Raw genomic sequence first — 14,450 nt, forward strand, 5'->3', positions numbered from 1 at the left:
CGCTCTCTCTCTCTCTCTCTCTCTCTGTCCTTGCTCCTTCCTGCCCATTTATTTCTGTTCTCCATGTGCTCTGCTGTTCTGTCTCTGGGGTTTTCACTGTCAGGTAATGAGGAGCTGTGGGCCCAGTCAGTCTTGGAGATGCCGAAGAGACGAGACATCCTGGCTATCGTGCTGATAGTTCTGCCCTGGACACTGCTAATCACCGTCTGGCACCAGAGCACCATTGCCCCACTGCTTGCAGTGCACAAGGGTGAGAGAAAAACCAAACCAGCCCATGCCGAGCCCATGCATCCCCTCTTTCGTCCTCATCTCCTCTGTCATTTCATCTCTCCATGGCAGCCATGCTCATCTCAGCTCCCAGACCATGCCCATGCAGGAGCCTCCCCACCTCTGCTGTAGGAACAGCCCGGTGCTCATAGGGGGTTCTTCAGAGGCATCAAACTCCACGCCATGGGATGTGCTTGCTGCACTTGGAGAGCTCTTTATGGCCCAAACTCCAGAGTGCTGCTTCTCTTTGTTCCCCCGAGAGAGGATTCCCTCCCTGCTGGCCTCTGCAGCGCTCTGCACACAAAGTTATTCCAGCAGGGGAGATAAAGCTGCCACTCGAGGCAGCTGCTCTGGGAGACGTGAGGCTGAGAGCACTTTTTAAGGAAAGCAGAAAAGCAGCGCTCTGGCACTTGAAGGAGAAGGCAAGAGGCAGATCTCACCTGTCTCGGGGAGTTAAAGTGCTCTGAGATGTTGACTCCACACTGCCTGTCACACACTGCAGTAAATACAGCCCTGGTCCACATCAGAGGGCTCCAGGAGGTTCTGAGGGATCCCTTTTGGCCAAAAGCATCCCAGTTTGGTCCTGTTCTTGGCACTGCAGCAATATCTAAGGGCTGTGAGGGCTCTTGGAGGCTGGAAGAAGCCACGCTGCCTTCTGCCACCTTCCTTCTTGGTTCTGCCCTTCTGCTGTGGGCAGGCTGGCCTGGGGGAAGAAGGCCAGCTCATTTTCAGAACACTTTCATCCTCTCTGGTCCTTTTATCTGAGAGATTCTCTCCCCTTTCAGTGTTTGTCCTCCATAGCTGCTTATCCCTTTGCTGGGCACTCTGATGTTCAGTTTGACTTGCAGGAAGTTCAGTCTGTCCTGAGCTGTTTTCCCTTTCTCCTGGCAGCCACCTCTGAGGCTTTGGGCAGGGGAAAAATTACTCTGATCCCTTCTGGAAGGTGGAGAGTGTTTCAGAGGATGAGGGAGATCTAAAAGAGGACTTTAAAGATGAGTAAAGATGCTGCCTGTCTGAACAGCAGTTTGATCACTGCCCTAAGAGCTGTTTTCTCTGAATGGCCTCTGCAGTTACAGCACAGACACCGCTCCAATGGCTCGGTCAAGAACTCACCAATGACTTTGATGAGACACTTCTCTGCTTCTCAGAACCCCCAGTGGAAAGCAGAGACCAGCCTGAAAGCTCTTGAGAGGAATCATTTTGTTCTTGTGAGGCGTTTCTGAGCTGCTCTGCTCACAGGTGCTGAGAGAGATTGTGCACCTGGAGGTGCCCAGAACAACATTTCCCCGTGCCAGGGCTCACAGCTGAGCCTTTGACCTGCAGGGCTTTGCAAACTGTCTCAGGCACCGTCCTGGCTAATTACATTTGTGTCTGTGTCCAATGCATTTCGCAGATTTGTTTCTGAGTTGGTTCCGGTGTTCTCTGCCCGCAGAGAGCTCTGCTGTGATGCTGAGGTGCTCTGCAGTACACAGGGCCTGACAGCAACATGTACCCTGTTCCCTCCCCCAAATATCCACCCCTCCTCTGTCAATGCCATGGGGTACAAAGCCTTCATTTGGTTCAGGTATCAAAGTCTGTGCTGCTGGAAGAATAACTATGAAAATGCCATGGGTAGTCCCCTGCTGGGTCAGATCTAATGGCTCTCTGCTCCTATTCTTTCTCATCTCAAGTTCCTGGTTCAAAATAAAAGAAAATAATCTATGGCTCAAAGTGTTCTGTGCCCACCGGAGAGGCAGCTTTACATCCTGAGTGGGGCCCCCTTCATGTCTGCAGGCCGTGGCATTCCTGCTGCTCTGCAGTGGAAAATGTGGAAGCTGCACCCTGGAAAAGCGGCAGGTGCGTCAACACTGGTTTTCCTTCAGCTGAATGTGAACAATTTGCAGGGATTTTATCTGTTTGGATCAGAGTATCTGCTCTTTAGGCCGTTCAATGCTCACATCTGCACCCCTGAGGGGGCTGCTCTGTTCACAGGCTGGAGGGGCCTTTTTGAGGCAGGTGAGTTAGAGGCAGGGGAAAGTCTCTGCAGGAAAAAAAACCCTACAATTACAGACTTTAATTTCCACTCTCCATTTCTGGATTTGAAGTGTGTCTTTCCCCACTTCTCTGTTGCCTGTCAGAGAGCAGTGGGGCACTGCAGTGTCCTGCCCAGACCGTGCTGCTGGGGATCTTCACTGGCCTGGTGTTTTCCACCAGTTTTTTCCCTGCCTCAGGTCCAGGTGCTCCAAATATCCACCCCCCCTCTGTCAATGCCATGGGGTACAAAGCCTTCATTTGCTTCAGGTATCAAAGTCTGTGCTGCTGGAAGAATAACGTGCTATGAAAATGCTCCAGTTCCTGAGTGCAGATCTGTGAGTCCTGCCCCCCTGAGCATGGTGCCCAGAGCACTGGAGCTCTCCAGGGGTGATGGATCATCAATCCACGTGGCTATTTTCTTTATCTAGACCTACTTGCTCTGCACTCCTGTCTCTTCTGGGTACTTTCTGAAGCTGCTTGTTGTCAGCACTCAGCCCAGTCATCCTGGGCTCTCAGACCTTTTTTTTTTTTAGTGCTGGTTTTTTGACACCAGAATCTTCTTTCCTCATGTACGTTTGTCCCTGATGCCTTTATTTATCCGTGCCCTTATCTATGAAAGCCTCCCGAGCCTGTTTCCTCTCCTGGCACCCACAAGGGTGAGGCACTGGCGGCCTCAGCCCACTGTCTCAGCCCAGGGGGTGCCGGACACCCGAGTCCATGCGGCTTTCTCTTCTCTCCATGCCCTTGCCCAGATGATGGTGGTGACTCCCAGCGTGATCTCGCTGCAGGCTTGGACTCCAAGGAATACTGCCTGTCGGACCGGGACATAGTGGAGGTGGTGAGGACAGAGTACGTTTACACGCGGCCGCCCCCCTGGTCGGACACGCTGCCCACCATCCACGTGGTCACCCCCACCTACAGCCGGCCGGTGCAGAAGGCAGAGCTGACCAGGCTGGCCAACACGCTCCTGCACGTGCCCAACCTGCACTGGATCCTGGTGGAGGATTCCCAGCGCCGCACGCCGCTCATCACGCGCCTGCTGCGGGACACGGGCCTCAACTACACCCACCTCAACGTGGAGACCCCCCGGAACTACAAACTGCGGGGGGACATGAGGGACCCCCGCATCCCCCGAGGCACCATGCAGAGGAACCTGGCCCTCAGGTGGCTCAGAGAGACCTTTAACAAAAACAACAGCCAGCCTGGGATTGTTTACTTCGCTGATGATGATAACACCTACAGCCTGGAGCTCTTCGAGGAGGTGAGAACCTGTTGGGGGGATGAATTCAGTTGATTAGCCTGGGGAGGGGGTGAGAGATGGTGGCATGTCCTCTCCTGAGTTCTGGATTAGTCTTGGCTGTAGCCACTGCAGCTGTGCTCTGATTTTCCCTGGAGCTCTGTTACCCCGTGTGTTTGCAGAGTCAAAGCATCTCGTGGGAAGCAGTGGGAACCCTGGTTTATCTGTGCCGTGTGATCAGGAGGCAGCTCCCATGGAAAGGGAGCTAATGAGGAGCTGCCTTCCCCTGTGGGGAGCCTTGTTAGGGTTGGAACATCCCCTGCTGCCCGACGTGCAAAGAAACCTCAGCCATCCTCCTTTCTCGCTTCATCCCAGAGATCTCCAGCTGATCTGGTGTTACCCACCTTCCTCCTCCACCACTTGGCTCTGTTAACTCCTGTCTGCTTTTATTTGAGGGCTCCTTTCCCTTCCCTGCCCTTTGCTGGCCTTTGCCTGCTGCCATCCCAGGGTTAAATTCCTGGTTGTCAGGAGCCTGCTCTGCACAGTCCCTGCCTGAGCCAGCAGAGCCCTGCCAGAGCCACCCCTGAGCTGTGTCAGCACAGCCACGGCCTCTCCAGGACACCTCGGTCGAGATCTTCTCTGGGCTTGTCTCTGCCTTGCTGCACACACAGGGAGGAGCAGGAGTTTGTCAGAGATTTTGCTTCCCCTCCTGGAAAAGCAGAGCCCTCCCTGCAGTGCCTGGGGGAGATGTCTCTGTGCCAGGAGACAAGTGCAGCTTTTCCCCCCTGGAGCAATTCCTGTTTCAGCCCCTGGGCGTGGATGTCTCCCAGGCAGAGGGGCTGAGATCTTCCCCTGGAAATTTGCAGCTCCAGGGCTGAACCTCAGCGTGTCCTGACAATCTGGTTGGGCTTGAGCAGGGGAAGCCTTGCCGTGGGCTGTCCCACCTTTGCTCTTTGTTCCACTCCAGCTGGGGCTCTAAATGAGCTCCTGTCTGCAGGTTTGAATGGATTTACAGTGCCAGGGACCTCACCTGGCTTCCAGCTCAGAAATTCCTTGCTCTCTTGAGGCCAAACCCAAGGGACAAGAAAGGAAGATTGGTTCCTTCCCCACCAGCTGCCAGTTTTCATACCAGGGGTCTCCTATTTATTTCCTCATGCATGCCTCTTTCCCTTCCCCAGTGACTCTCACTTTAGCTTGCACAGCCACAGGACATGCTTTGAAAGCTGAAAGTGAATTCAGACTGAATTTCTTTCTTCCCCCGTCCCCTTTGAGGCTGGCTCTGGCAGCATCTTGAGACAGACTCCTCACATGAATAAAGCAAGAAAGGGTTCCTTCATTCACTCGTGTGCTGTGCTCGTAGAGGCTTCTCCTCTCAGATATGTCTCTGCAGTTAAGGTCACTGAGCCAAGGAAATGTGCTGTGAAATGCAGGAGACACACATTATTGTTCCCTGTGGACAGGGGCTGCCGTTAGCAGCTGTATAATGCAGAAGGGCAAGTGCCAGAGCTCTTCTGCTCTCGTTTGCAGTAATTAGCAGTGATGAGATGAGCTCTGGGAGATCCCTGATCTAAGAGAGCAGAGCTGAGAGCAGAACGGGAGGCTGAGCCTGGCAGGGAGCAGGGCAGGGTGCTGGGGGTGAGTGGCATTCAAAGCATTGCCTTGACAAGTTCAGGTGGCCAAAGGTGGCTCCAACACATTTCTGGTGAGCACAGGGAGCAGAGGCACCCAGCATCATTCCACAGGGCAGGAGCAGTGAGACAGGACTGTCCTGCCTGCTGGGAATGTCTGGAGAGGCTGTGCAGGGCAGGAGCAGTGAGACAGGACTGTCCTGCCTGCCGGGAATATCTGGAGAGGCTGTGCTTCCAAGCTGTGTCCCCCAGGCTGGGAACAGCAGTGCCTCATTCTGGGGATGGCCTTAGCCTTACCTAGCCTGAGACTGCAGCTTAAATACCTCAGTAGAGACCAGCTTCCTTCCTAGATGTGCCATTCCTGCACTTCCAGGTGGCCTTGGACAAGGTGGTTCCCTCCTGTGTCTTGGCTTGCCCATGTGGAGCCCAACAGCTGGACAAAAACCTCACTCATAATCCCAGCTTTGTTTTCAGTGCTGAGTCCAGCTCAGTTCTGTGGCCACTGGTGTTGTTAGCTGCCACTTCCCAAAGCACTTCACTTCTCCAGCTGTGCCATGGGCAGCCTTTTACAGGTAAGTGCTAAGAGCCACAGAAGGTGCTGCCTGGGGTGGAACTGCGTGAAGGTGGATGTTTCAAATGGAGAGGGGAGAGCTTGGACAAGTCCCTGCCTCTCTGCTGGCCTCTTATTGAGGTGGTCAGCACCCCAAAACCCACTGTCACTCACAAGTTCTTGACAGTGGCCAAAAAGCCATTAGGCATGGGTAGTTTGTTCTTTAAAATGGGTCGATGGTGCTTTTTATGGGGCGGGTCCCCAAAATGATGAAGTAAGATGGGTCTTCCTTGCTTTAACTTTTCAGCCTTTTAGTGTTACATGACAACTGAATCCTGTTTTTCCAGGACTGTTTGATTTATAATTGTATTGTATTGTATTCTTGGAGTCTATTGATTAGTCAGGATGCACAAACATAAGCTGACAGGTTTCATGATTTATCAGTTCCAGCTTCTGTTAACAAAGGGAAGTTTATCTCTTACCTCAGCAATATCTAGTTTAACTAAAGTCCTTAATTCTTCAAAATTAATGTCTCACTGGAGAATCAGAGAACCAAAGAACCACAGAATCACAGAATGAACTAGGTTGGAAAAAGAGCTTTAAGCTCATCTAGCCCAACCTATGACCTAACACCTGTTCACCAACTTAAACCATCTCATCCAGTCTACTTTTAAACACACCTGGGGATGGTGCTGCTCTCTGTGGATGGTCCAGGAGCCACCACAGCAGGTCTGTCCCTGTGTGTGCCTGTTACAGTTAGGGACATGAAAAGAACCACACTCACCCGTCAGATAGAAGCAGGGAAAAGAAGGCAGTTTATTATGATTTAGGGTTTATATAGTATTTGGGGTTTGGTTAAGGATTGGTCAATGAGAGGAACACCTCTCTGACCCCAGTGGTCCATTCTGAAGCCTATCACCGAGAGGAATGAAAACAATATACAATACAGATTGTATAGGGAGCTGGGGTTGTTTAGCCTGGAGAAAAGGAGACTCAGAGGTGACCCTATCACTCTCTACAACTTCCTGAAGGGAGGTTATAGACAGCTGGGGATTGGTCTCTTTCTCCAGGCAGCACTGACAGAACGAGAGGGCACAGTCTTAAGCTGCATCAAGGGAAATACAGGTTGGATATTAGGAAGTTTTTCACAGAAAGAGTGATTAAATACTGGAATAGTCTGCCCGGGGAGGTGATGGAATCACCATCCCTGGAGGTGTTTAAAAGGAAACTGGATGTGGCACTTGACACCATGACCTAGTTGAGGTGTTAAGGCTGGGTTGGACTCAACGATCTTGAAGGTCTCTTCCAACCTACACATTCTGTGATTCTGTGACTCTGTTTTGAGAGACTCCAAAGGAAAATACATAAACAACCATCAGAAGGCTTAGCATCATGGCAATGTGTGCCCACCCCAGATGCGCAGCACCAGGAAGGTGTCGGTGTGGCCCGTGGCCTTTGTGGGCGGCCTGAGGTACGAGTCTCCCAAGGTGAACGCAGCGGGGAAGGTTTACGGCTGGAAAACCGTGTTCGACCCGCACCGGCCCTTTGCCATCGACATGGCCGGATTCGCCGTCAACCTGCGCCTCATCCTCCAGCGGCCCCAGGCCTACTTCAAACTGCGCGGCGTCAAGGGCGGCTACCAGGAGAGCAGCCTGCTGCGCGAGCTGGTCACGCTCAGCGACCTCGAGCCCAAGGCCGCCAACTGCACTAAGGTGTGTGTTTGTGATGGGGCGGGGGGAGGAGGGGTCAGAGAGGGAGAAAGGCCAGTTTTCCCAACCTCAGTTTTTCCCAGTCTCAGTTTTCCCCAACTCCACTTTCCCCAACCCCATTTTCCCCAGCTACAGTTTTCCCAAGCCTGGTTTTCCCCAACCTCAGTTGTCCTCAACCCAAGTTTTTCCCATCCCCAGTTTTCCCCCACCCCTGTTTCCTCCACAGCAGTTTTCCCCACCCTAGTTTTCTCCCCGCCCCAGTTTTCCCCAACCCAGTTTTCCTCAACTCCAGTTTTCCCCATCCCCGGTTTTCCCCAGCCCCAGTTTTCCCCACTCCAGTTTTCTCCAACTCCAGTTTTCTTCACCCCCATTTTCTCCAGCCCCAGTTTTCTCCCAACCCCATTTCCCCCACCACAGTTTTCCTCAGCCCCAGTTTTGCCCAACCGCAGTTTTCCCCATCATTCCGTCACTTCACAGAATCACAGAATGTCCTGAGTTAAAAGGGATTCACAGGGGTCATCCAGTCCAACTCCTGCCCCAACATCCCACCCTGGGGACCCTGGGAGTGGTGTCCAAATGCTCCTGGAGCTCTTGGGGCTGTGCCCATTCCCTGGGGAGCCTGGGCAGTGCCCAGCACCCTCTGGGGGAAGAACCTTTCCCTGATGTCCAACCTAACCCTGCCCTGGCACAGCTCCAGCCATTTCCTGGGTCTTCAACAGAAAGAAAAGGGATCAGTGAAGAATTTCTTCACTTCCTGTCCATCCACTGCCCCTCATGAAGGAATTGCACGTGGCTGTGAGCCTCCCCTCAGTCTCCTCTTCTCCAGGCTGCTCCTCTGTGTTTGGAGGGAGCACACCCCCATTTAATAGGAACTGGGAATGGGGGATTATGCACTAAAATGTTGGAGGGCATGTAATCTCTTTCAGTTGCAGGCTGCTAGTGGTTGCATAAGCCTTGGAATAGAGTCTTCTCTCCCCTGTAATGTTCTTCTTCCTTACATTACCCCTAAAAGATATTATTTTCAGAGTGGGTTTCCTGTGACCTTGGAGCAGGGAATTCCATGGGAGAAATGTCAGTTATTTAATGTGAGTTCCTGATTGGGGTTTGAGTGCAGTGACAGGCTGTTTGTCTCCGTGGGCCCCTGTGAGCTGTCACCCAGGAGGAGCAGCCACAGCCTTTCCTGCCTGCAGGGAAGGGCTGCTCACACAGCCTCTGCCTCCCTGCCAAGTTGTCTTCTCCCTCCTGACATCTGTGCAGTGTCTGTGCTGTAGGTGCCCACAAAAACCTGGATTTTTCTGCGTCAGAGATAATACAGAAATGTTTTAGTGCCTGGGATGTTGCTCTGAGCTCCAGGAAGCTCCATTTGGGGGGATTTTACTGCTGTCACTGACTGATCAGTGCTGCCTGGACACATTGCTGGGTCAGGGAGCAGGACCCCCTGTGCTAAACAACACAGAAACAACACTGATGGTTCTTCTCCTGAAGACTTCCCAGTCTGAGATGAGAAATGAATCTGTCTGGGCTGACAGGGAGCGTGGGAGACACCATGAGACAAAGCTGGTTATAGCGACAGGCATCAATCACAGCCCATCTGTCAAGGGCTTTGAGCTTTGTGAGTGGTTCCCTAAATACTGGAGGTGTGATGGGGGTCCCTCTGAGATCAGACCCCCGTGTAGGACTCTCACACCTTTGTCTGTTATAAACATCAGCCAGTCTGATTTAGAGAGTCTTTATTGCTTAATTACCCCAACAGAATTGTTCTTTTATTGCAAATTAGTTGTTACTGCCAACAGCCCCAGTGTTGGATTCAGGTCTCCATCATTTTTAGGATAGGAAAGAAAATGTGACCAGTACCCTTTGCCTGATTTCCATGTGCTCTGCTCCAAAGCCATGGAAAAAACCAGGAATCTGAATGTTCAGCAGTGCTCTCACAAGGAATCCAGGAACAAGGAGGAGGAGCCAAGGGGATGGAGCAAATCTGGGTTTTATCTGATACCTGCTGTGCCTCTCTGAATCCCCATTTCTGTGGTTATGGCTGTCCAATGCTGGGACAAATAACCCAACCAGCCTCCCAAGAATGGGGAAAGAGATTGGATTAAAATGAGATCCCTGTTCCTAGGCACTGTGTGGAAATAAATGTGTTTCCTACAGGCAGGAGAGATGGGCAGGCTGCTTTTACACTGTGTACAGGAGATTAGGGCTGTTTACTCCGTGGCCAGTTATTCACTTTGGTCCGTTGTCCCTGCTGTAAATAAACACCTGTTGGAAGGAAACTGTGCTAAAAGGCTGAGGGTGGGAAATGAAAGGCCTTGGAGGAAGGAGAGGAAGGAAAATGTTGTTTCCAGGCAGGAGGAGAGCAATGGTGCTGGAGCCAGGGCAGTGGCACAGGTCAGGGATGGGGAGGAGGCAGCAGGGATGGCTGCCCAGCATCGGAAGCAGACTGAGTTTCTTTTCTTGGCTGGGCTGGGCAGAGCTGACAAGGGCCCTTGTTGTGAGCTGAGAGCTGCCTGCTCCTGGCAGGCTGTGAGTGCAGCTTTGCAGGTTGGGCTCTGCCTTTCTGCCTCAGTGCCAGCAGCCTCCATTTCCCTGGAAACCTCCACTTCTGCTTCCACTCACCCATTTCACCAGAAGAAGAGTCTGGGCCAGCAGCAGAGGAGGACCTGGGGCCCTCTGACCCCGAGATCAAAGCACAGGCTCCTCTCTGTCTCTGCTGTGCTCCCAGCACTTGTTGTGCTTTGCTCCTGTTAAACATAACCACACACCTGCTTTGCAGGGAGATTTACATTAAAAATTATGATGTGCTTAGACAGAGTCATTAAGGAGGGATCAGAGGAATGTGTTAAGATAAGCACAGACATCTGTTCTCCAAAAATGCTGCTTTCCCTGTGTGCGCACTGCTGGTGCTGGTAAATATTGATCAGAATTCAGCCCACAAACGCACACTCCTGCAAAAAGCTGAAGTTTAGGGCAAAGATCACATATCCTGCTTATTTTCTTGGGTTTGGGAGGCTGATGGAAGGGGGGACATTCTGCTCCCCATTTTCTATGAGCACCCAGAGGAACAATCTGCAGTGAGCTCAGCCAGGGAGGACTAAAGCACAGACTGGGGCCCGTGGGCACCATCAGTGCCACACCTGGGGAACATTTTATTGTCAGACTGGAGCAGGGCTGTCCTTTCACCCCAATGTCTTTTTTTTTTTTTTTTCCCATTCTGTAATTTTTATTTCAAACAACAATTCCTGAATCCCTCCTGGGAGGGTCTGTGTGCTGGAAACCCTGTGATCCCCTCCCACTGCAGGTCGAACCCTTCTGTTTGCTTTTCAATCTCCTGTTGGGAGACAGTGAATTGTTCTGCTGTGGAGATGCAGCCTGGTTATCTCCTAGATCTGTTTTGAATGGCAGGGCTGTAAATGAGTGGAAAAAAAAAAACTTTTTAATTTTTTTTTTTTTGCAGTAAAAAAAACTTTATTTTTTAAGGGAAGTCCCTCAGGTGATCTGTATGAAACCACTGCTCAGGAAAAATCAGATATTTGGTCCCCTTCACTGTCTGGTCTCTTGTGAGAGAGCCAAAGCTTCTCTGAGGCATAAAACACGCTGCTTGTTGAAAAAAAAACAAACAAGCAGTGGCTGAAAGGAAAAGCGAATGTTTCTGTACTGAATGGTGATCTACCTCCCACGTTAAAGAGCACAGCATGAAAAACAGTAAAAGCTTCTGTCTCAAGCTGCAAACTCTGAAAATGGGTCCATTTGAGCTCATTTAACCTGCCTTTTTTTGTGGCATTTGGCTTTAGCAGTGCAGAAGTGGGATCCAGCTGGAGGGAGCACTGCTGACTGTGGGTTGTGCCCTCTGCTCTGAGTGTGTGCTCAGAGATATTGAAATGTGAGCGAGTCCCTGAGCAGGGCTGAGTGCCAGGAGTGCAAAGGGCTCTCAGCAGCTCTCTCTGAAGAGCAGAATTGGGCTGCAGGACTTCCCCAGCACCTGGTTTATCCTTTCCTATTGGAGTCCAGGGCATCACTCTGAGTGCCCTGGGAAGTCACAGACCTTGGCAGAGAGGCCTGGGACCTGAGAAAGAGGGTCTGGGGTCTGTGCAGGGGGGTTTGCCTGGCACAGAGCCCAGGAGGACACAGGCTTTGAGTTTGGTCCATGAGAAAAAACATCCAACACAGAGAAGAATTACAAGTCACAAATGTGTGACAGACAGTGGTGTGGTTTATCACCGTGTAGAAGATTTTGTAGTTTTGGATTTTTAGAATGTAGGTGCAGAGGGACAAGATGGAGATTTCAGGGCGGTGCCCTGGGTTCTTCTTCTTCTCCCTTGGCATCCATCTCCTGCAGTGACGTGGGCACAGGGGAGTTTCAGTGGATTGGAGCAAAGCAGAAATGACCCTTCTAGTCCAGGTGTTAGACATTGGCACAGAATTGTAAATAATAGACACATAATTATCTGTATAAAAGCAGAGTGACCTCCCATCACAGAGGGAGTCACATCGTGTCCAGGCTGCTGTGAACACCTTGGCCAGACACAGAGAATTGTAAGATAAGAATTAATAAACAATGCAAGAAACCAAGAAAACCAAGACCTTGAGACTCCTCATCCTTCTCGTGCTGCACCGGGCTCAGCACAGACTCACACTCAGATCCTTCAGAGGTCAGGAGGGAAAAACACTCCCTTGGACCCACACAAACCACCAGCCTTGAAATCTTGGGAAGAAAAAAAAACATTAAACCTGGGACTTCCATGACTGCAGAGCCCTGAGAGCCTCTCCTGAGCCCTGCTGGGTTCTGCCTTTTCCTGGAGGAGCAGCGCAGTAATTGCAGCATTGGGGGGCTGAAAATGCAGTAATTGTGGAACAGGGCTGGAATCAAGGGTGACTTTGATGGGCAGGCTCTGAACTGGTTGTGGGGGACGATAAAATAGATTTTTGGACCCACTCCAGCCAGCAGTTGGTCTCCAGCACTTTGGTGTTAGCAGAGATTTGAGCTCCACGCAGGAGGTGACTGCTGACATCAGAGAGGGATTCGGTCAAACAGGCTCCTTGGGAAGGTGGGGGAAGGTGCCCTGCTTGAACCAGGAGGGCTTGAAAGGTGCTTTGTTCATCCTTTAGAAGCAGAAGGTGGTTTTTCAGGAAGGCAGGAAGGGGTTTGCAGGATTCAGTGTGCAGGGGATTGTCATGGCAACCACAGGGAAACCCCACAGGGGTGGGAAAGAGGCAGGAACAGGTGAGGGGAGCAGGAAACCTGCTCAGGAAGGATAAATCCTCCTTCTAGGGGACAGCAATGAGTATAATTGAGTGTTTTAAGCCGCTTCCAGAACCATCTGAGCGCAGCAAGGAGAAACAATTTCCCCTAACAGCCCCCCTGAAATACTCAACCAGCTCAGGTTTTGCCAGCTCTCCTCCACAGATGTTGATCTCTGCTGCAACTTCCCTGCCAAGACCCAGGGAGGCTTTTAGGAGAAGCTTTAGCTCTGTTTCAGGCAAGCTGAGGAGTGGCTTGAATAGCTGGGACAGAACAGGGGGTGGCTGTATGGGGCCAGAATTCCCAAGGGAATGGGGAGGGGGATTTTGGGGGGATCCAGAGGGTAATCCTGGGTTATGATGAGGGAGTTTGTGCAGCCCAGAGCTCGTGGGATGAAGGGAGAGCTCTGCAACAGCAGCTCCGGGGCAGCAGTGGGTCCTTCCCAGCTCAGTGACACTCTTGTGGCTTTTTAGGAAAGGATTTAAAAGTGCAAAGTGATGCTGAGGTAAGGGGGGCAGAAGGATGCCTGCTCCCCAGGAATGGATTTCCAGGGATGTGCTGAAGAACTCAGGTTATATTTCCCCCAGCCAAAGGCAGGGATGGTGAGGGAAGAGCTGCTGGTGCCTCTTCCCTCACAATGTCAGAAATTTGCATTTCCCCTCCAAGTGGTTCCCAGGCCAGGGGTGTGAGGTGATAACCAGGAATTGTGGGAAAGTAGGGAGGTGATTCCCTGGCTGGGAGGGAATTTTCATTTCCCCTCGGAGAGGTTCCCAGGCCCAGGATGTGAGGTGATAACCAGGAACTGGTGGGGAAGCAGAGAGGTGATTCCCTGGCTGGGAGGGAGCTCCTTACCCCATTGCCAGGCTGATGAGCCTTGGGAGGGAGCTGCTCCATAACTACATGGAAGGAGCAGGTTAATGTCCCACGACAGCACACTGTAAAAGGGGTAATTCCTGTGCACTGTGCATTTTGCAGGGAGCAGCAGCTCTGCCTAAATGAAGGTTTATGCAAAGCCCCTCTCAGCGGTGGATGCACCATTAGGCTCCAGGGTGGCTGGTTAAATTGCACTATTGATTTAATGTGCAGGAATATTTGTTAGTGCACTGGAGAGGTGCAGCTAATGACTTCTTGCTGGCTCCTGCAGATTTTAGTCTGGCACACGAGGACAGAGAAGCCTGTGCTGGTGAACGAGGGCAAGAAAGGATTCACAGATCCCAACGTGGAGATCTGACTGTGCGTGGCTGAATGGAGACCAACACCAGGTGAGAGCAAATGTTTCTAACAGCAGTGAGAAGCCACACAAGGGCAGGAGAAAGATAAAAACTCTTTTAAATGTGCTTTTTCTATTTTTCTATTTTTTTCTATTTTTCTATTTTTCACTGCCCTGACCTTCCCTTACTGCTAAACTTCTCAAGACCATTTGTTAATCTCTTTTTTTAAAGTTAATCTATTTTTAAGACCATTTGTTAATCTCCCTTTTTTAAGGTTAATCTGTTTTTAAGACAAAATGTTAAATACCTGCTGAGAGGCTGAGGGGAAGAGAAATGCAGGGAGTAGGAGTTGCACCATTCAGAAAAATCCAAGATTGCCAAATTAATTTTAATACAGCTATAGGAGGGTGAAGGGTGTGGATTCATCCACCTGCAAACACCTGAGGAAAGCTAAAGCAGCACCAGCAAAAAGATTTTTGGCCAGGTAGAAGCTTTGACAGAGGGAAATATTTAATTTAGACCCACGCTGAGGCCACAGAGAGGCAGTGACAGGTATGGGAAGGTGTGGGTTGAACCCCTGAGGAGAGCATGGGGTG

The 14,450-nt window shown here is 51.2% G+C and overlaps 1 protein-coding gene across 1 annotated transcript in view; it reads left to right on the forward strand.

Annotated features, from left to right (window-relative positions):
* Positions 1–14,450, forward strand: part of B3GAT1 (beta-1,3-glucuronyltransferase 1) — a 37,265-nt gene extending 22,815 nt beyond the window's left edge. The window contains exons 3-6 of the mRNA XM_083877862.1: positions 104–250; positions 3,033–3,541; positions 7,111–7,407; positions 13,788–14,450. Of these exons, the coding sequence (XP_083733988.1) occupies positions 139–250; positions 3,033–3,541; positions 7,111–7,407; positions 13,788–13,874 (1,005 nt within the window). The 5' untranslated portion in view covers positions 104–138 and the 3' untranslated portion in view covers positions 13,875–14,450. The remainder of the gene's footprint in view (positions 1–103; positions 251–3,032; positions 3,542–7,110; positions 7,408–13,787) is intronic.

The sequence above is a fragment of the Zosterops lateralis genome (genome assembly GCF_965231275.1).
Source record: "Zosterops lateralis genome assembly, chromosome: 25".
Taxonomy (NCBI): domain Eukaryota; kingdom Metazoa; phylum Chordata; class Aves; order Passeriformes; family Zosteropidae; genus Zosterops; species Zosterops lateralis.